General features: G+C 42.8%; 1 protein-coding gene across 2 annotated transcripts in view; it reads right to left on the bottom strand.

Moving 5' to 3' along the window:
* Positions 1–8255: 8255 nt before the first annotated feature.
* Positions 8256–20696, bottom strand: part of KLHL14 (kelch like family member 14) — a 94780-nt gene continuing 82339 nt past the window's right edge. For both annotated transcript variants that reach the window (XM_006113619.4, XM_075920759.1), the window contains exons 8-9: positions 12907–13064; positions 8256–10837 (exon numbers count right to left, since the gene is read on the bottom strand). In XM_006113619.4, the coding sequence (XP_006113681.2) occupies positions 10697–10837; positions 12907–13064 (299 nt within the window). In that variant the 3' untranslated portion in view covers positions 8256–10696. The remainder of the gene's footprint in view (positions 10838–12906; positions 13065–20696) is intronic.

Genomic DNA, 20696 nt, shown 5'->3' with positions numbered 1-20696 from the left:
AAAATTGATACCACAAACATTAAGGTTGTGAGAGAGGAATTCAGTGTGGGTTTCATCCAACTCTCATTGAAGTGACTAAGCAAATTCTCTCTAACGGCAATGATGCAGAATCATGGTTTATATGGGAAGGGGAAACTTTCTTGGGTGGGGGCCACTGACCTGTGTTCCCTTTTATCTGTGGGGCAGCACAGCTTCACAGGTGATTAGTTGGCCCCACCTAGCCAGAAGCTCAGGGCAAGGTGCATGGAGCTGACTGACTGGGTGGGCTAATTAATCATCTGTGAAGCTGTTCCCCCATGCAGCTTGTAAGGAACACTGCTGCTGACTCACAGGAAAATCAGTTGGGGGCTGCACGCAAGTAAGAAGCAAAAAAACCCCAAACAAACAAACAAACAAAAAAACAACAACAACAACAACAAAAAAAACCCTTCACCTATATGGTCCCCAACTGAGGAGAAAGACACTACCCACACTGCCCTCACATACCAAAGCCTAGTGGGGCTAAGGCTAATACATTTTGTGTGCTCCAGCCCTGCAGGAACAGTGGTGGGGCTCCCCAATGATAGGGAACAACCTTGAATCTCGGGGGCCGGATCCAGGTAGGATCCAGCCAGGATCCTTAGTTCTCCCCCCACGGTCTATATTAACATAATAGATCAGATTTACCCCTGAATCAGAAACCCACTGAACCTGAGGGGCTCAACTCCTAGAAAGGCAAGCAGTGTTGCTGCCACTGCTCTCACTAAGGGAAGGTAGGCCAGTGTAATGTTTTGCAGGGAGCTGTACAGGAGCTCTGCCACGGCAGGCTGCATAATCAGCACATCTTATTGCTCCACATCCTTCTGGGTTAGCCTACAAAGTGGAAAATGTTATCCTGGTCCCTGGTTGGCTTTCCCCAATGTAGAGGGAAGGATGTGGGTGCATTGTGTGATTATATTCTAGTGAAGAGGAGGGCAATCATATTTGAGGGGGGGGGAGGGCACTCCAAGAATTTGGTAAGTGGTCAAGAGCTGTGATGGAGGCTGAGTGCAGAAGGAAGCTTGGGGTAAGCTAAAGGACTGAGGTGCAGAGAGGGTGTGGGAACAAGTTGGGGTGAAGGAGGGAGTTGTGGCCTGTGGCAGGAGATTGGGGTGCAGAAGAGGTTGCAGAGTCTGGGAGGGGACATGGGTGAAGGAGAGGATTCTGACACAGAGGAAGAAATGCATGATCTGAGAGGGGGTTGTGACCTGGGGAAGGAGTGCAGGATGGGGTGCAGGGGTCTAGGTTGTGACTGGAGGTAGGTGATTGGGATACAAGGTCTGGGAGGCGGTTGTGACCTGGAGAAGGGGTACAGGAGTGGGTGCAGAGAATTGGGGGATAGGTTCTGGGAGGGAGTAGGGATTGTGGGGAGGAAGGGGCTGAGGTGCCAGAGGCAGGCTCTGGCCAAGAAGTGCTTACCTGGCAAGCTCCTGGTCAACAGCCCAGCAGTTTCCTTACTCTAAGTCCCTGCCTTCTATGCACCTGCACTGGCTGTAGGGGCCATGTGTGGCTATGAATGCTGGGAGCCCAGAGAGGGAGGGGCAGCTTCCATTGACCATAAACCAATGGGAGCCATGAGATTGTGCTGGGGACAGCTCACAAAGCCTCTCCTCCCAGGCTCACAGAATTGAGAGAGCTGCTGTGAGCAGTGTGTGGGTCAGGACACACAGGGAGCCTGGCTGAGACTCTGGCAAGCCAGATCTGGCCCATGCAACATAGTTTGCTTACCCCGACCTACTATAAACCCAGTCCCTTAATCTATATACATGGAATTAGGTTTATAGCCAAATATTTACACTGTGGTCTATTACTAAAAGCAAAAGGGCACATGATTTTCAAATAGATGTTATTTTCCATCTAATTTTTGATACCTTAACAATAATTAATTCCTCACCGAGAGCCGTTCATATGTCAGTCCAGAACTTTCAATATGAAATATTTCAGTGTTATTGGAGTACAGATATTTTTGAAAACTTTGAAAATCTCTTTTTAATATATGCAGACCACTTTTTTTTTCATTTAGCTGCTTCACAAACTTTAAGACAGACTTGAGACTTTTCTAAAAAATGTTCTCTTTTGGATGGGGACTCAGTGTGCCATCTGGCAGACTCCCCTCCTCCCATATTTATTTTGAAATGTTGCAAGCTCTTGATACAATACAGTGCCCCAGCCTGCAAACCTTTACTACCATGGATGGTGCTTCCCATCAGGAACAGTCACATCAGATTCAAGAGAAGACACTGGATAGCACCAATACCTGAAATGAAAAGACAAAAATTATGCCATTTGTCTTTTCATTTCAGATATTGATGCTATCCAGTAGCTCTTGAAATCACTGGAATATGTGATGGCAAAAGTGAATGCACAGACATAACTATTTACAAATGTGCTTCATCTTACTCAAGGGAAGCAAAGGAGCCTAAACGAAAGATGTCTTTTCTAAATGCCCATGCACTGAGAAAACTGTCATTTTCTGACAACAGAGTAGAGCTGTATTCATGTGTGTGAGTAAAAATTATTGACATAAGTAAAGTTTGAGGGTCTGAGAATACTGGATATCTGGATATTAGCTTTATTCCTCACCTTTGATGGAAAACCTGACATGACTATTAAAAAGTGAATATATCACTTTCTTATTGAAAAATGCTGAAATATCTGTTCCAATCAGCTCTAGACTGGGCAAGTAATATGAAGACCTAAATAGTATGGAAATAAAGAACTTTAAATCTCTGAGTCTGAGGATTTACTTCCTCCCTGAAGCTAATCATTCTATCATGATTTTGACCTACAGTGTAATGTGCTCTCCTACTATGGTTATATACAACCTCCTTGTGGTTATGCTCCCAGCTGTGACTAATAGGATCTTCAAAATCTAGAGCTTCTTAGAAAGCGTTTCAAAGAGCTTCACTATTAGTTTACAATATAAAAAAGAATTGGCAGAGTAGCCCTACAAACCTCATATATACAAAATAAAGCTCTATGCATCTCCATTTGATTATTTATACAGGCTCTGTCTACACTGCAGGCTTCTTGCACAAGAACTGTTTTGTGCAAGCGTTCTTGTGCAAACGGTCTTCCACAAGAGCGCGTCCACACTGCCATGTGCTTTTGCACAAGAGCGTCCATGGCAGTGTGGACACTCTCTTGCGCAAGAAAGCTCTGATGGCCATTTTAGCCATAGGGATTTCTTGCACAAGAAATTCATGTTACCTGTCTACACTACCTTCTTGTGGAAGAGCTCTTGCGCAGGAGGGCTTATTCCTTGTGGGGAGAGGAATAACTCTTCCGGAAGAAGCCCTGTTTTCTGACACTGTACTGTAAATTTACTTGAGCAAGAATGCGCGTGCAGTGTAGACTCTGCAAGTTTTTGCGCAAGAACAGTAGTTCTTCCGCAAAAAGCCTGCAGTGTAGATGCAGCCACACTGTATTTGGGATATATGTAATCTAATAGGATAGCAAACACACACAGATGCAATTTGAATACCTCTCATTACACCAAAAGCAAAAAGAAAATTTGTTCTTTGAACCAAGTGATATAGCTCGGTAGTCTCTTTAAGGTGCTACCAGACAATTTGTTGTTTTTTAAGGAGTCAATGTCCACAATCCAGGCAAGTCTGGTATATGTTTATTCAGTTAACGTGAAGTATCCTTAATCAGCCACAGGTTTTGTTTTTTTTACAAAGACCTGTATGGAATTACTTTGCACAAATGTAGACAAAAACTGAAGCAAATGGCAAACCACTAGAAATTGCATAAAACACACCAAAATGTGATGCAAAGCAAGAAAGCAATCAGTGTAATTCTTCCAGTATCTTTATTTTAGATTATATTTGTTTGTATTTATTGCTGTGACTTTTGTGCTAATGAAATGGACTGACACCCCCCTGAAAGTGAACTTGTAGTTGTCCACCGAATTTGGAATCAATAGTTGGAATTGCCATATGCTGCATTACTGGTGTTCAGAGGAAAAGAGAGTATTCTGTCCCTATGCCCATCAAATCTTGGCTTTCATGGCTGATTATTAGTACTAGCATTGATGGGGGTTTCTGAGCAGTGACTACCTCTTTCCTAGAAACTGGAGAACACCAAACTCAATGTACATTAGCCACAAACTGCTACTAGATAAGAACGTTGTTATTGCCAATCTATTTGGGGTTAATGGCACTGGACAATTTGTATAGTGTGCGTGTGCATGCTGAAAGCCACTGAACAAAACAGCAAACCCTGTATATAATGATCTGAGGAAGTGGGTCTGGCCCACGAAAGCTCATCATCTAATAAACCATCTTGTTAGTCTTTAAAGTGCTACATAGTCTTGTATTTTGTTTCAGCTACACCAGACTAACACGGCTACATTTCTATCACTATCCTGTATATAATGAAACCACTTCATGCCATGGGATGCAATTGCATCCCCACGGCATCCCTAGTTCCAGCACCTATGTTTGGGGACCTAAAGCACTTCTGCAATAATAACCATCAGCTGGGCTGAAATTTGCACAAGCATCCTAGAAGCAAAAGGCTCCATATTCCATTACCAATCTGCTGTAGACGGTCCTATGTAAATTGTAAAGATCGTATTGATTACATAAGACATTTCTGGGTCAAACTACTTGTAGATTTGCAGACTCTTGAGCACACTGAGACTACGGCTATACTGTAGCCTTCCTCTGGAAAAGCTTATGCAAATTAAATGCGGCGTGGAATATCACCATGCTTCATTTACATAATTAATTAGGAGCCATTTTTGTACAAGAGGTTTTAGCGCAAAAAGGAGATGTCTACACTGCTTGTTTTTGTGCAAAAGCCTCTTGCGCAAAAGCGGCTGCTAATTAATTATGCAAATGAAGTGTAGTGATATTCCATGCCACACTTCATTTGCATAAACTTTTCCGGAAGAAGGCTACAGTGTAGCCGTAGCCTGAGAGTGCTTAATAAAGGTAACCAATCACTTGAACTAAGCAGCTCCTGGTTTTCCAAGTTTTTGCTTTACTTATGGCAGGTAAGTACAGATAATTGCTGCTGCTGTTATTGCCTTAAGTAATGCCAACGTGTATTTCTCTTTGAATTCTTGCATTTTTCAAACCACAGTAAATGTGAGCTCTTCAAAGAGGCAAAAAGCACTCTGGAATTGCCCCATACTAGGTTTGTGGGATTTCAACACATTTATTACATCATGGGAAAGAAAAGAAAGCAAATCAAATTTGAAGGAATTTTAGAGGCATTTGCAAGATACTTGCAGCTAATTCACCTCAGACATTAATAAACATTTCTTCTGGTACCATTGTGATGTTTAATTGCAGTTTTCTGAACTGAAGAACAGAATCACAAGTCTGAAAATGCTACTTTCCATAAATCCAACTGATTGCTCTTTCGATGTTGGTGGGGAACAATAATTTGTGAGAAAGTAAAGTTTGTTAAAAAAACACCTAAGTAATTTCCCTATATCAGATCACATACATTTAGTTTTACTTCTAAGGCCATTTAAATACAAGTGCAGCTAGAACAAGAATTCTAATTTGTACCAGCACCGGGAAGCAAAAAGTACTAACAACAAAGAGATTTGGGTTAGCTAATGGTTAGGATCTTGCATTCATTTCCAGTGATGTCTTGCAGGTGATGAATGGAGTCACTATGGGAAACTGGCCGGTAACACTATACTTAGTCACCGTATTGACTGGTAAGATGGTGACTTTCTTTGTTCTTCATAGAAGCAGTAAAGTGATACAATAACAGATAGCAGTTGAAGGGGAAAACACCAACAATTAAGAAGCAGTATTTGTATTCAGTCCCTTACAATTAAAATAATACATTGGTTGACCACGTTGCTTCTGAATGTACACTCTTGTCCTAAGCTTCAGTAAGGGATACAAATAGAACAGCCCCAGAAGTCTCCTCTGGTTTTATTTTGCAATTCATGGATGCTTTATTAATCATTGTAAGATGCATTCATTGAACTGGATTAATCCTGCATAAGTAATTTTGAAATTTCCTGCTGAAGTTATTTTTCATTTCTGTGAACAAATCATTTATTTGGATTTTCATATATCAGGATCACAGAGATTTGCCACAGTCAGATTTTAATTTTAGCTACATCTGAGCTGGCTTATATATTAGGGCACATCGTTTTGCATGAGAGCATCTTCTAAAATCTGTAATTGGTGTGGAACACTGACATGCACAGAATACATCTGACAAGGTCCAGGGAGTTAGGTTCAGTTCCACTGATCAACATCTATGCTGCAGATTAGCTAAATCTTTTATGGCATTACGAGCCCTCTAGAATTCATTAGTATAGTTTCCCCTACCACTGATCACTATGACCTCCAGCATTACCACTGCAACTTTTTGGTCTGAATGTTAAAGGCCAAACAAACGGGAGGGCAAAAATCTCTTCTATTTCTGATACATGCTTGAAAATGAGATCTGTGTCTTTAATTGTACAGCAGAATATATTTTGATAACTAAAATCAGTTATTGCCATTTGTTTGCAACTTCTGTAAGAAAAGCTCTGCAAAGTGAGCTGACTCTTTCAACCAAGAGAACTATTGTACTTCATTGGTGAGTCAATCAGATTCAATCCTTTGGGAGGTATTGCATGAATTTTCCTCATAGGTTGGTCCTTGGAGGTAGAGAGACCATACAGGCCTGCATTTTATTAACATCAGGAAAATACAAAATTAAATAAATTCTAGTAACAGCCTTTCCTATTTCAAACTTCAGGGCTCCATCTTTCAGTGGAAATTGTGGGTGCTTAGCGCCTTTCAGGATATCAATTAATTGGTGGAAGACATGTTCCCTAAACAACAGATTATGTCCCCCTTAGGACATGTGTGGGGATTGACTGGTTAGCAAGCCTCTCTCCCATCTTGTGCTTCCTGAGCACTGTGGAGCAATATACTACTCTGCTTGCACCCAGAGGGGAAAATTCTCATCTTCCCTTCTCCCCTGCTATGACACCAGTTGACAGGATTTTGACCTTTTTGGGACTCAGAGCTATAGCACTTCCATGAATTGGCTTTTAGAAGCAGAACAGCAGCTGTCACAAATCTGCTTACATTACTTCATTTCTCTCCTTTTTGGATATTTCCTTTTGTGTCTCCTCCACTCTGCTCTTTATTCCTCCTCCCATCCAGTTTGTATCCTGGACCCGCCCTCCGCTTCTTTTGTCATCCAGTCTCATCAGTTTCTCCTCTAACCCTGATCCAGGAGACCTGTTCCTTTCTAAACTTCCCTTCTTACTTTTCCTCTGTTATCTTCCTCCTTTCTTAGGTCTTGCTCCTATTTTTCCTTTCATTCCTGTGTGCTCCTCCTAGCCCCTGTTCCTTCTTTTCTGTGTCTGCCCTATCTCTCCTTTTTGTTTCCAGCTTCTGTTTTGCTTTTTCTCCCACATAAACCCCCCCCCCCAAACCCTCTCTTCACTCTCCTTTTTCTTCCCTTCTCTTCTGTCATATTCTGTGCCCAACTTATACACTTACAAAAATCCTCCCCAGGTGGCTCTCATTCCATTTTCATGTCTGCCATCACTCTTCCCTTCTGTGCCGAAGATTTGTACAGGCTTCCATCGCCTCTTAGCACAGGGAATTATAAAAACTTAAGTGTTCCTCTCAGCCCTGTAGCAACACAACTGCTGCTGATTCAATAGCACCACACCTGTCAAGATCCATCCCTTTCCTCTTCCTACCAGCCAGAGGCCCTACCTCTCCCACCTCCTTAACCTGTCACCTGTATTAGTGCTTCCAGGATAATGACTTAAAATACACAATTGTTAATCACAATTTTAGGGAAATTTTGAAGAGAGACAAAAAATCCCCATGAGTACAGCATACTTTACAAAAGAGAGTTTGGATTTAGTTTATTATGAAATGGAAGCTAGTTAATTTTTACTTTCCCAATGGGCAGAGTAGAGTGACACTCAAGGACTTGAAGAGGTGTATTTCAGAAGTGCGCAATAGAATTTGTATTTTCCCGAGGTCAAATTCTGTCATTAGACATGCATGAGGGGCTTTCACTGATTTAAACATAGGCTAAGCATGTGCATTCAAGGGAAGAATTTGATTCATTACATTTACAGCATTGAGTAAGTATATGATCACTCTTGGAGAACAGTGACACAGTTATGCATCTCCGCAAAATAAAAATGTTTACGCATTTGCGTGATAAAAAACTTCCAAAGAATTTAATGTAGATATTATTTATACATACACTTTATAAGTAGGAATATGGCAGACAGTTGATTTAGTACATAAAGTTTTATTTAAAGTTTTCGCCCTACAAGCAAGCTTCATTTACACTTTCTAATACTGTACAAAATTTACATTCTTTGTGACTTATTCAGTTAGCACTTTCCTTGGTCATGCCTTTCTGAAAGATAAAGATTTACATACAAGCCTCATAAATCTTTAAATTATCTTGGTAAAAAAAGAGCCATTTAAAAGGACAACAAATACCCTTTTAAAGTGGTACATATTAGTAGAGATATGTAACAGTCAGTGATTTATGGCAGACCTTATCTTGATCTTAAATGTCATTCTAGGTTTCCTCATTTAATATTGTAACATGTTTCCTTTTCATATATATTTATATATTTTAAACAGAAAAGAAAAAAAATGTCATGATTGCACCAAATATATTTTACAAGGGATCCCTTGGATATGAACAATACAAATAAATACAAAACCAACTAAAATTGCACTATACAGTAGAAATGGATTGAGATTTCAGGATATACACTCAACCTTTATGAATTCCTTACTGATGCTATCTGTGGCTTCTGAAAATAATTGTTTAAACAACTTTTTCTGCATGGGTAGCTGCCTCACCAATTGCTTTATTGCATTTGCATAGCCTCTGTGTCTATTGAGTTACTCCAGTTTTACTTCAGTGTAATTCTGCTGGATGCAAGAGAGTTACACTGTCATAAAACTGGAATGGTGCCACAGAGAAACAATATTTAATCTCCATTGTTTATATCACTCTCTTGGCAACTTGAATGTAGTTTCATTTCTAACCAAATTTGTCCTTTTTCTATTTCTATATATATAAAAAACACAATGATTTCCCCCTTTTGTCTATTCCTAATGCAGCAGAAGCTAACATACAGTAACTGTTTGCTTCTTGTTTATGTATCATCATTGTCAATTAATATCAACAGAAATATGCACGCCTTTGGAAATACTCAGCCTGATCCCTACTGCCTTTCACCCAGTGTAAGCAGAAGGCCAGATCACCAACTGGTGAAAACTGGAATGCCTTTAATGGTTTCCATGGAGCTACGTCAGTGTACTCTGGCTGAGGAGTTGGCCTGAATGCAAAGAGGAAGTTAAACTCCAATAATCCAGAGTGAAAGTATTTCACATGCATGGTGCACAGGTGTAAATTCTTATTCAAGCCAAAAGGCAATGGTGAATCAGGTACATGTCTGTAAGTCAATTACTGCTGCAAAAGGAAGACATAAGCATAAAAACACAAAAGGCCTGATTTGCCACTGCCTGGCACCTTACGTAATCAAGTACAACTTTGTGAAGTGGGTGGAACATGTGACGGTTCTGAGCTGGTAACATTTTGCACTCACTTTACCAAATATAAATAGCTGCACAAGGCACAAGGCAGTGGAAACTCCAGCCCTGTATTTCTCTGGATCAACAAAGCTCTGCAAATTATGAACATCTGAAGGTAAATCAGAGATATGGAATTTAGCTGACCTTCAATTCTGTGCATATTAATTTAAGAGGTTCCATTAAGCTTCAGTTCAGTGCTTTTATCTTTGAAAGCAAATAACAAGTGTATTCACTTCTAATATGAGTGAAAATGAAGAAGAATTCTTGTATGTTTACCGTATTAATGGACCGTGTTAGCTTTTAACTGCTTATGATAAAACTTACTTTGTAAACCCAGTATTTGAGGTTTAGGCCAAGATTTCAGTCACACCAACCAAAAAGACATCCATTCCAATGATTTTAGTGGAATGTCTCTGGATTTACACCAGTGTAATGAAGAGCAGAATTTGTTCCTAGTTCTTAAAACACTATTGCAAGAAGTGCTCTGTAAAGCATCATTTTCACTGTAGTCTGCTCTTCACTACACTTACACATAGAGACTTTGAAGGCAGAGTGTATGATAAGCTAAGACGAGTAAAAGTGAAATGACATTTCTTTACCTCTTATGATCTTTTGATTCTGTGTTGCTCGCAGAGCATGTGAAGTAGCTGTAGGAGGAGACAGCTCTGCAATGCAGAGTGAGCTTTGCAGTATCTGAGTTTTGAAGCATTCATGAACACAACATCCTCATGACTTCACATAGATCACATGCAGGTAGAATACAATGCACAAAACTGATCGTCCTTTCAGGTTGTATTTGGACATTTAGCCTTCATTTTAAAAAGTTAAAATCCACATGAGGAATATTTCTGTAGTGGGAAAAAAGTTAAAATCAGTCTGAAATGGCAGTCTGTCAGCATGTAATGTTCAGTGTGTTCTAGTTACTTGCTTCACGAGACACCGGCATCTATCTGAGATTAAACTCTTTGTTCCTACTTTGCTTTTAATGTATAAATCTGAAATAAGGGGTTGATTACAGTAGTTTTGTTTTACCAGGAATTCTGTTCTATTAAAATATTTACGTCACCCGTCATTACTTTCCAGAATGTAACATTGTTCATTTCAGAGCTTCTTAAATATTATTTGTTGTACGGTACACAGGCTGGCAGTATGACAGTTGAACATGCAGGACCTGCAAGTGGCTCAGCTACATCTCCTTCTAGTTCTGTCCAGGTTCCTTTCTCAGGACTGTAGCAAATGGTAGAAGATTTGTAGGCTCCCTAGAATAGAACAAAATCTTACTGAAACACTGTCAGAGAAAAACTCAAATGGCAAATTTGATGTAAAGACAAAAGCTTTTCAGACCCAACGATTGATTTTGGATGCCCAACTTGAGGCGCATTAAAGAGTCTCAATTGTCATTAAGTGCTGAATACTCACCCCCTCAAAATCAAGTTCCTTTAAAGGTGTCTTAAGTGGGGAATATAAGTACTGAGGCACCCAAAATCACCATTCAACTTTTACCAAATGACACTCCTAATTCTATCACTGAACCTTGCCTGAGTTAAAATAATGAATTCTACAAAATTTTATTTTAAAAGGAAATTGCAATAATGAAAGAATGCTAAAAGTTCCTTACCAGTGATTAATACTCAGATTTAAAATCACCTGATGCTCTGTCTTAAATCTATCCATGTTCTCTTCTCAACTTCATTAGTACATATACATACGCATATCATGCAAATAACATTACAAAAACTTTGCCTCACTTATTCTAAAGCCAACTATAGGGGATCAGAGCTTCTTACAGAGATATAAATCAGAGATCAGTAGAGCTACCACTACTGTAAGTTTGAAGAGAACCAGGCTCAATGAGTTTATATAAATATTTCAGTCCGAGTCAATGGGACTATTCATGTAAGCAAGCGAGGCAAGATCTCATAAGAACGGCCGTACTGGGTCAGATCAAAGGTCCATCTAGCCCAGTAGCCTGTCTGCCGACAGTGGCCAGCACCAGGTGCCCCAGAGAGGGTGGAACGAAGACAATGATCAGCGATTTGTCTCCTGCCATCCTTCTCCAGCCTCTGACAAACAGAGGCCAGGGACACCACTTCTATCCCCTGGCTAATAGCCTTTTATGGACCTAACCCCCATGAAATTATCTAGCTTCTCTTTAAACTCTGTTATAGTCCTAGCCTTCACAGCCTTCTCTGGCAAGGAGTTCCACAGGTTGACTACACGCTCAAACATACTTTGGAATTATGCTTATTTAATACCGTAAAATGTACATATAGGGCTACATTTTCAAAACAACTGAATGTATTTTAACCTATAAAAAGGTACATTGGTGCCAAAAAGGCAATTGTTCATGTAGATGTACACTTGCAAATAGGCACTTTACGCAAAAAATTCAATCACTAACACTTAATGTTATGAAACAAAAGACAGGACTATGAAGCACTTTAAAGACTAACAAGATGGTTTATTAGGTGATGAGCTTTTGTGGGCTAGTGTAGACATAGCCTGTGTTATAATGCCTAACTAATTTAGAAGCTTAAGTCTCATGTACATGAGACTGGGGCTATTTCTAGGCTGCAGGCTTCTTTCGGAAGAAGCTTTTCCAGAAGATATCTTCCGAAAAAACTTCTTCCGAAAAAGTGTGTCCACACTGCCAAAGTGCATCGAAAGAGCGATCTGCTTTTTCGAAAGATAGCGTCCACATTGAATGGATGCTATCTCACATTTAAGCTGTGATTACTATGGACAGAGTGGCCACCAGGGCACCTTGCTTTTTCTTCTTTCCTCTTCTTTCGAAAGAACTCCATCTTCCCCATCCACACACGCCTTTTTCCAAAAGAGCTCTTTCTGAAAAAGGCTTCTTCCTCATAGAAAGAGGTTTACCAATGTCGGAAAAACCCCTATGTTCTTTAGATTTTTTTTCGAAAGAACGTGATTGCAGTGTGGATGTGAGTGACGTTTTTTTTGAAAAACAGAAACTCTGCAGTGTAGACATAGCCTTAGTCTCCTAAGTCAGTTAGGCAGTGCAAAGTGCAGCAACGCCTATATAGCTTTAAAAATCTGGGCCTAAACCCTTAGTTTATATTTTCATAATAAAATACAATTGGAAATAAAATAAGATTATTGTCATCAGAGAATCAATAAGTAATGCCAGCTTTACAAACCAAGCTGTAAATCACCCTCAAGAACATTTTCAACGCATCCAAGATTCTGACAGCCCCTGATTTATATTTTCAGCTTTTCTTAGAGGAGAAAAAAGAACAGGCACAACGTTTTTCAGATAGTAATTAAAAATTGTATGAGGAGCCATTTTCAGAAAACAGATACACACCATACTCCAGCTGTAGCCTCCGACAAGGTAAATACTGTCATCAAGAACTGCACATCCAGGGCCACTGCGACCTTCCAAAATAGGAGTCTGAAGAATATTCCACTGGTCACCTTTTGGATCATAGCATTCCACAAGCATAACATCAAGATGGGAGAAACCTGGATAAAATATTTAGAGAATAACTTAGCAGCCATTTTTAAGTTTCTAGATCCTTTTAAAAAAAAGCCAAATTTAGTTCAGAAGAACAACTGCAGCCACTTCTAAAACGTACCTGATTATCGGATTGTATTAAGAATGGGTCACACATCATAACTATAGCTGGAGCCCAATTTTATGCTGTTAAACTTACTTATATCGTTTAGAAGCCCCACGCCCCCTAAACTAGAAGTCAGCTTTTTCTAAATCCACTATGATCATATGATGAAAGACTCCCAATAGCTTACCCTCAAAATACAGGCCTAAAATATCCCTTTACTTGATGTAAGCCAGCAGGATAGATATTAGGCAACAATCTAAGATATTCAGGGAAAACTGGCTTTTATTCTATATGGCCAGTAGTGAGGTTCTTCCACCTGTAACTGGAGGAGAAGTGAGGGTAAAGGGACAGAAAGATAAGATTAGTGATAGAAAATTTGCTGGGTATTTTGAGACTTTTCAGTGTTCAGGGTTTTGAAAAAACAACATTTTTTTAATTTTGATTTGTTTTCTAACTTTAACTTTGAACTTCCTGACTTCAAATGTTTGGGTCTTTTGCTTTTTAAAAATATTTTAATTACAACAATATTGTTTTAAATTAATAAACATTTAGACCCAAACTTAATACTTTTGTAATTAATCCTTTTATGTTGGAATTTCTCTATTACTAAAAATAAAAATACACATTTTCTTATTTCTTCCTGATACTAGTAAGTTTTCACTTTCTCAAAAGTCATTTTAGAAAAGGATGAAAAAATTTACCCAACATACAGATATGTAAACCAACCCCTTTAATGTTTATTTCTGTAACTATTTCAATTTATAATAACTCACCGGACCCAAGGATCTCTGTCATGAATCAAAAATACAATGGCATAGCAAACCTAACCAGAGGCTTCTCTTCACCCCAAATAAGAAAATTACTAAGAAATGATAAAAGCAGACTCCAAACAATATTCTTCTTCGCCAACCATTTATTCTACCCATTGCACCCCAAAAGTGTGGGCAGAGTTCCCTGAGGATCAACAGATCTAAGCGATTGTGGGCAAAGGGATGGGGAGTACGTTTCAAAGTTTAGGTTGCCTGAAGTAGAACACCTTGCTAGTAGCTACTATTTTATGCAGATCGGATTCCAGCTTGAGCACCAATGCTGACTTCTTCTGCCACTACAGTGTATGGCAAGAAGCTGTCCCTAAAGCAGACAGGTTCCAAGCCAGTTAGGATTCTGTCATTCAAACGCAACATCTTAAACCTCATCCAGGAACCACAGATAGCCAGTGCCGATATGGAGCACTGGTGTCTTATGCTGCAGCAAAATAATCTGTTTAAAAAGCAGGCTGCAATTTTTTGAACAAGGTTCTGTTTTCAGCTGATTTAAGGTAGCCGTGTTAAGGTGTACTGCAGCAGTCATGAATTGATAAAGACACAGAATCATAGAATACTAGGACTGGAAGGGACCTCGAGAGGTCATCGAGTCCAGTCCTCTGCCCTCATGGCAGGACCAAATACTGTCTAGACCATCCCTGATAGACATTTATCTAACCTACTCTTGAATATCTCCAGAGATGGGGATTCCACAACCTCCCTGGGCAATTTATTCCAGAGATTTATTCCAGGGTTTGACTACCCTGACAGTTAGGAACTTTTTCCTAATGTGCAACCTAAACCTCCCTTGCTGCAGTTTAAGCCCGTTGCTTCTCGTTCTATCCTCAGAGGCCAAGATGAACAAGTTTTCTCCCTCCTCCTTATGACACCCTTTTAGATACCTTGGATTATAGTGACATAGCTTACACCCACAAAAAGAATGGTCACCCTCGCCTGACTGAGATGGAAAAATGTTCCTGGTTTCTGCTACTATATAATCATTCAACAGCAGTGGGAAGCAATGATGTACCCAGACTGTGAAAATGTGGGAACAAATCTTCCAAGCAAGAGGTAGACATAACTCTCGCTGGCTCTTTGGTTGCTTCCTGCAACCAAATGAGTATTCCCTCAGTCTTGTCTGCATTGATCGCAGCCTGCTAGACTTCGTCCATGCCTCAATCTCACCCAGAAACTGAGGAAACCATTCAATAGCACTGGTTGGATCAGACAAGATAGAAACAAAGAGCTGGGGTGTCATCAAACAAATGAATATATGGCTGCCCATCCCTCTCCACTAACTCTGCAACTGGCTCCATGAACACAAGAATCAAAACAGGAAAGGAGACAAGATGGAGTCCTGGGGAACTCTACTTATGAGCTCCCTTAGGACGTGTGTACACTGTGGAGTTATTTTGAAATAACTCCATTATTTCAAAATAACAAGTCAAGCGTCCACATATCAAGCCTGTTATTTTGAAATTATTTTGAAGTAATGGGCTTGTTATTTCAAAATAATAACTCCTGCTTGTCGTGAGGAATAACACTTATTTCAAATCTGTTATTTCAAAATAGCGTTAGCGTGGATGCACAGCTGCTATTTTGAAATAAATGGCCTCCAGAGGCCTCTCACAGCTGCACTTGTGGCCACCCTGGTCACACACCTGACAACTCCAATGCTCCCCTTCTCCTGTAGACTTTAAAGTTGCAGGCAGAAGGGAAAGGGCTAATGGTATAATGCGAGCTTGGCTAGCCCCGTGCCACACAGCAGTCTGTGTTTGAGCCATGTCAGACCACAGCGCTCCCTCTGAGCCCCCCACGGCTGCCAGCACTTCTGCAGCCACCTCGGAAGCCCCTGGCCAGGGGTGAAAGAGGGCATCGGCCTGGGCTGATGTGGAGATCTTGGATCCCATCGAGGTGTGGGGCGAGGAGACAAAGCTCCAGGATCTCCGCACCAGACGGTGCAATGCCGATGTGCAGGGCTTGACAAACCCTGGCGAGCGCCACTCGCCAGCCCTGCACTGTGCATGTGTCAGACTGGCACTGGACATGCGCGAAGTGCTGGTGAATGGGGCGCTCGGAGCGACTGGCTGAAATCTATTTGCCACGGGCGAGTAGATTCAGTGGTTTGTTGAGCCCTGCGATGTGTATGGCCGCATGGCCACCAACCTGGCCCAGAAGGGGCACAGCTGCACCCTGGACCAGGTGTGGATGAAAATTAAAGGACTATGGCTGTCCTACATGAAGGCCAGGATGCAAAGTTCCCGTTCTACACACCTGCTGCTACTATGAGCAGCTGGATGCCATCCTTTGAGGGAGGCCAGTCATCTCCCCACCTAATTGTCAACAGAATACGCCTGTCATCAGCCTCCATAAGGGTGGGGTCGTGGAGGAGGATGAGGAAGAGAAGGAGGTGTCAGTCTGGACATCATGCTCAACATCCAGGAAGTCGTCATCTTCCTGGAACCAATACCCCCCTCCCAGGATGTCTCCCAGGGCTTTGATGCACCCGGAGAAGGCAGTTCAGGTGAGCTCTAGCACTTGCCCTATAAACACGTGGGGGCAGGTGGTGGGTAGCATGCAGTTGCATGCTCCTCGCTTGACCTTCTTGGCCTGGGGATTGCACAACAGCCTGTGCACGTGGGTGCACATGGAGCACCAGCCCAGAGCACTCAGTTCTATGAAGCTCTCACACAGGAACTCCCCAGTCCTTTTCACAAGGTTCTTGCACAGGCCTGCCTTAATCCGGCCTCCGTGGTGGGACACCCTTCCACAACAAGCTACCACTAATGCGGATGGGGTCATGGAAACACACAGCAGTGCCGTACAGGGCACCGGCTCATGCCCACATGCTCATCTGCTCCCGGTCAAATGCACCAATGCAGAGGAGGGGACCCCAGTAGCACTCTCTCCAGCCTCTACTGCTCACACACAGCCCCCCAACAGCCCACTGCTCTCCTCCGGTGGGCAGGGATAGATGTTCTCGCTCTGTGTGACACTGCCATTGCTGGACCCAAAGTGTGCAGGACACAGTAGGAAGCCGAGCTGCTCCACCCCCCCCACTTCCACCCACAGGTTCCTGGCCTGCCCGGCCGCTTCCCATGCCTGCTTGTCCCCGGGACATGAGGGTAGTGAGGCTTCCCTAGGACATGTGTATCCCTGCTGGAAAGTGCCCACTGCCTAGGCAACAGATGGCCTTGTTCAAAGCATATCACCATCATCTTAACGGAGGCCCTTGGTGTTGGCTAGGAGATTAGGGCTAGGCTTCATGTACGCAATCTCCTGAGATGAGTGCCTTTGTAACTTTTCTTCACAGCTGGGCCAGCTGCAAGCGTGGCTAGCCACCACTTCCCGTGCCATCTTCCTGACCCCATGAGAGCTGCAGGAGCAGGCAACCCCGTGAGGACGTGGTGTGAGAACACCTGAATTGCTTCCGTTCCCTCAACTGAAACTTTGATGTGGACTGCCAGGAACACAAGGCTGACCAGGAGCTGAGGAGGACGATGTGGGAGCAGCTGACACACCAGCACAAGGCCATGTACTCCTCCTTAACATCAATCATGGAATGCATGGTTGCAATTATGGAGCCAGCTTCCCCGCCCAAATCTTCCCTCCCCCCCACTCCTTGCCCAATTCCCCGCACCTGCACTCCGGACTCCTAGCACCCGCCCCGTGGCTTCTCCTCCTAACCCCCCAGAAGCCTCTGGGGCCCATGAACACATAGCAGTGGGATCTTCTGGGCAGCTGAAGCCTCACGAGATATCTGAGGCAGCTGCCAGTCCCAGCCCCATCCCTGAGCCCCTCTACCCGCTCAAGCCAGGTTCTTTCCTCAATACTCCCTGTTGTATATTCCTCAAATAAAAATATCAGGTTATTTTTCCAAACAAAAAAGGCTTGATTATTTGGTCAGCCGGGGGTGGGGGTGGAGGTAAAAAGGGAGGGCAGGGGAAGGGAGTGGTGGGGGAGGAAGGGCACACAGGGGCAAGGCAGAGGCCCCTTGTGGAGAGGTCTGGGGGAGAGTCACACAAGTGGCCTTGGCTGAAACTCTCCCTCAAGGCCTCCCCAATGAGCACAGCCCCTTGATGGGCCTGCCAAATGGCAGTGGTGCCCGGCTGTTCAACAGTCCTGGACAACCCCTCAGTCTCTGTTACCCACCATGGCAGGAAAGTCTCCCCCTTGTTCATGCATATATTGTAGGCCACCACCACCTTGGGGATGTTCTGATCGTCAAGGTCCTATCAGATGAGGAGACTCTGCAACCTCCCCTTGAGGCGGCCGAAGGCACCTTCCACAACCATGTGGCGCACCTGCTCAGCCTGGTGTTGAAGGTCTCTTTGGTGGGGTCCATGCTTCCTGTGTAGGGCTTCGTCGCCCAGGATGCACATGCGCATGTCCACTTGCCCAACCCCGATGGTGTAGTAGGGGAAAAAAGTGCTGGCGTGTATCCTGTGGAAGAGGCTTGAGTTCTGGAAGACATGAGCATTGCACAGCTTCCCCGACCACCTGACATAAATGTCTGTGAACTAGACCCTGTGGTCCATAAGAGCCTGCAGCATGATGGAAAAATACCCCTTCTTATTTATATATGAAGGAGGCATGTTGGTCAGGGGCCAGAATGGGGATGTGGATGCCGTCAATGCCACTCCGCCCCCGCATATGGAGAATCCCATGGCAGCAAAGCCAGTGACGATGGGGTCAGTGTGACCCAGGGTGATGATCCTCGGCAACAGGATGGCATTGATGACCTTGGCCACCTACAGAATCATAGAAAAATAGACTCATAGGATTACAAGAGCCCTCAGGTGGGCATTCAGTCCAACCCTCTGCCCAAAGCAGGACCAAACCCAGCTAAACCATCCCAGCCAGGGCTTGGTCAAACCGGGACTGAAAAACCTCTAGGGATGGAGATTCCACCACCTCCCTAGAGAACCCATTCCAGTGCTTCATCATGCTCCTGGTAAAATAGTAAAAGAATCAAATCTGCATGAGCACAGCCCCGACTGTGAATCTCCCTAGGCTGAACTGGTTCTCGACAAAGCAGCAGCTGTCCAGAGTGGTAAACTTCCCAAGTGTGATGGTGACTCACTTCTGGAACGGGATGGCGGGTGGCATCCGAGTGTCCCATAACCAGAGGGCAGGGGTGAGCCACTTGCAGAACTCGTGGAAGGTGGCCTTCTGCACATGGAAGTTCTGGAGCCACTGCTGGTTGTCCCACCGCTCTGTGACGATGCGGTCCCACAAGTTGGAACTGGTCTCCCATCGACGGAAGCGGTGCAGCATGGTGCACAGCGGAGGACGGAAGGGAATGTGGTACATGAGGAGCACCAGGGCCTGGGTGAAGAGGTCCCCCAGTCAAGGCTGGTTCTTGCAGCACCATGTGGACAGTCTGCATGTTCTGCACCATGATGCACAGCAGGAGGCCCAAGAGCTGGTGACTGCTTTGCAGCAGCTCTGGCACCATGACGAGTGCTGTGGCCTTCGCAAGGGGAACCAGAGCACATGGTGTGAGTTTGTGTATTTCTCCAGAAGGTAGGCAGTGAAGAAGTGGTGTGTGAGACAACACTGTAGAGAGGAGCCACTTTAAGCACGAGTTTCAGCTAGCCTCAGGAAGCAGCAACAGAAAGTGACTGCTCTCCTGGTGCCCTCCCCAGAATGCTTCCGGGGGGAGGAGGAAGGGCTCTAAATTTCATACAGGCTCCAATCAGTGTGGATGTGCTATTTTGATATAATTCTGTGCTATTTAGATAGTGCCTTGTAGCATGGACACACTATTTTGAAATAGTTATTTTGGGAGTAATTATTTCAAAATAATTTCCCAGTGTAAACAGAGCCTTAGAGATGACGAGTAATTGCTAGAAATCACCATCAGAGAATGCTCAGCAAGGAAAGAATGAAGAAGTCACATAAGAGAAGCCATATGACACCACTCTTCAGGAAAGGAGCACCTAGTAATGCCAGCACCACTGTTGTATTTGTGCCATTTGCAGGTCTGTATCCAGATTGTCAAGGAGATCTGAGGCACCTGGGTTGTCTGAAGTTAATTCTCCACTGCTTTGTACCTTGTGGAATCATTTATAATTGTGCAAAATGGCTGTAAAGTGATTGCACAAATGTAGATGGCTATACAAGATAAAAGCAGAACTGAACAATCAAGACCTACAAACAATTTATATATAAAAAGAATTAGGTCCTCAAAAAAGGCAAAACTAGATTTGTGGTCCAGATTACATTGCGGAACAATACATCACATAATTCTGAGATCTTTATGTTAAGCCATTATGAATTATGAATGGACAAAAGTTAGAATAATTTTTAGAAGTATAAACCCCATTGTTTGGCTTTTTTTTATAACAGCTTGTTAGACTGGAAACAGTAACTTCTCTCACAGATCAAGTCTGTGAATTTTTTAGAAAGGGTCAAAGAGTAGTTTCGAATTTACTGTCTTATAGTTTAGACTGCAAAGTCTCCTAAGATGCTATAATTCTCACAATGCCCCTCTGAGGTAAATTGTATTATTGCCGCTTTATAGATGGATAAATTGAGGACCACAGATGTTAAATGATTTGCCCAAGTTCACACAGAGATTGTGTGATCAGTTAGAAATAGATAACTGGTATCCATGCACCCATTAGACAACATTTCCTCTTATCAAATATCCTAAATCTGAAGAGTCCAAACAATTTTGGTACATTACAATAAAAATATAGTCTTAGTCATACATCAATGTGATTTTA

Source organism: Pelodiscus sinensis, chromosome 2, assembly GCF_049634645.1.
Source record: "Pelodiscus sinensis isolate JC-2024 chromosome 2, ASM4963464v1, whole genome shotgun sequence".
NCBI lineage: Eukaryota > Metazoa > Chordata > Testudines > Trionychidae > Pelodiscus > Pelodiscus sinensis.
This window is presented reverse-complemented; position numbering and strand designations above follow the sequence as displayed.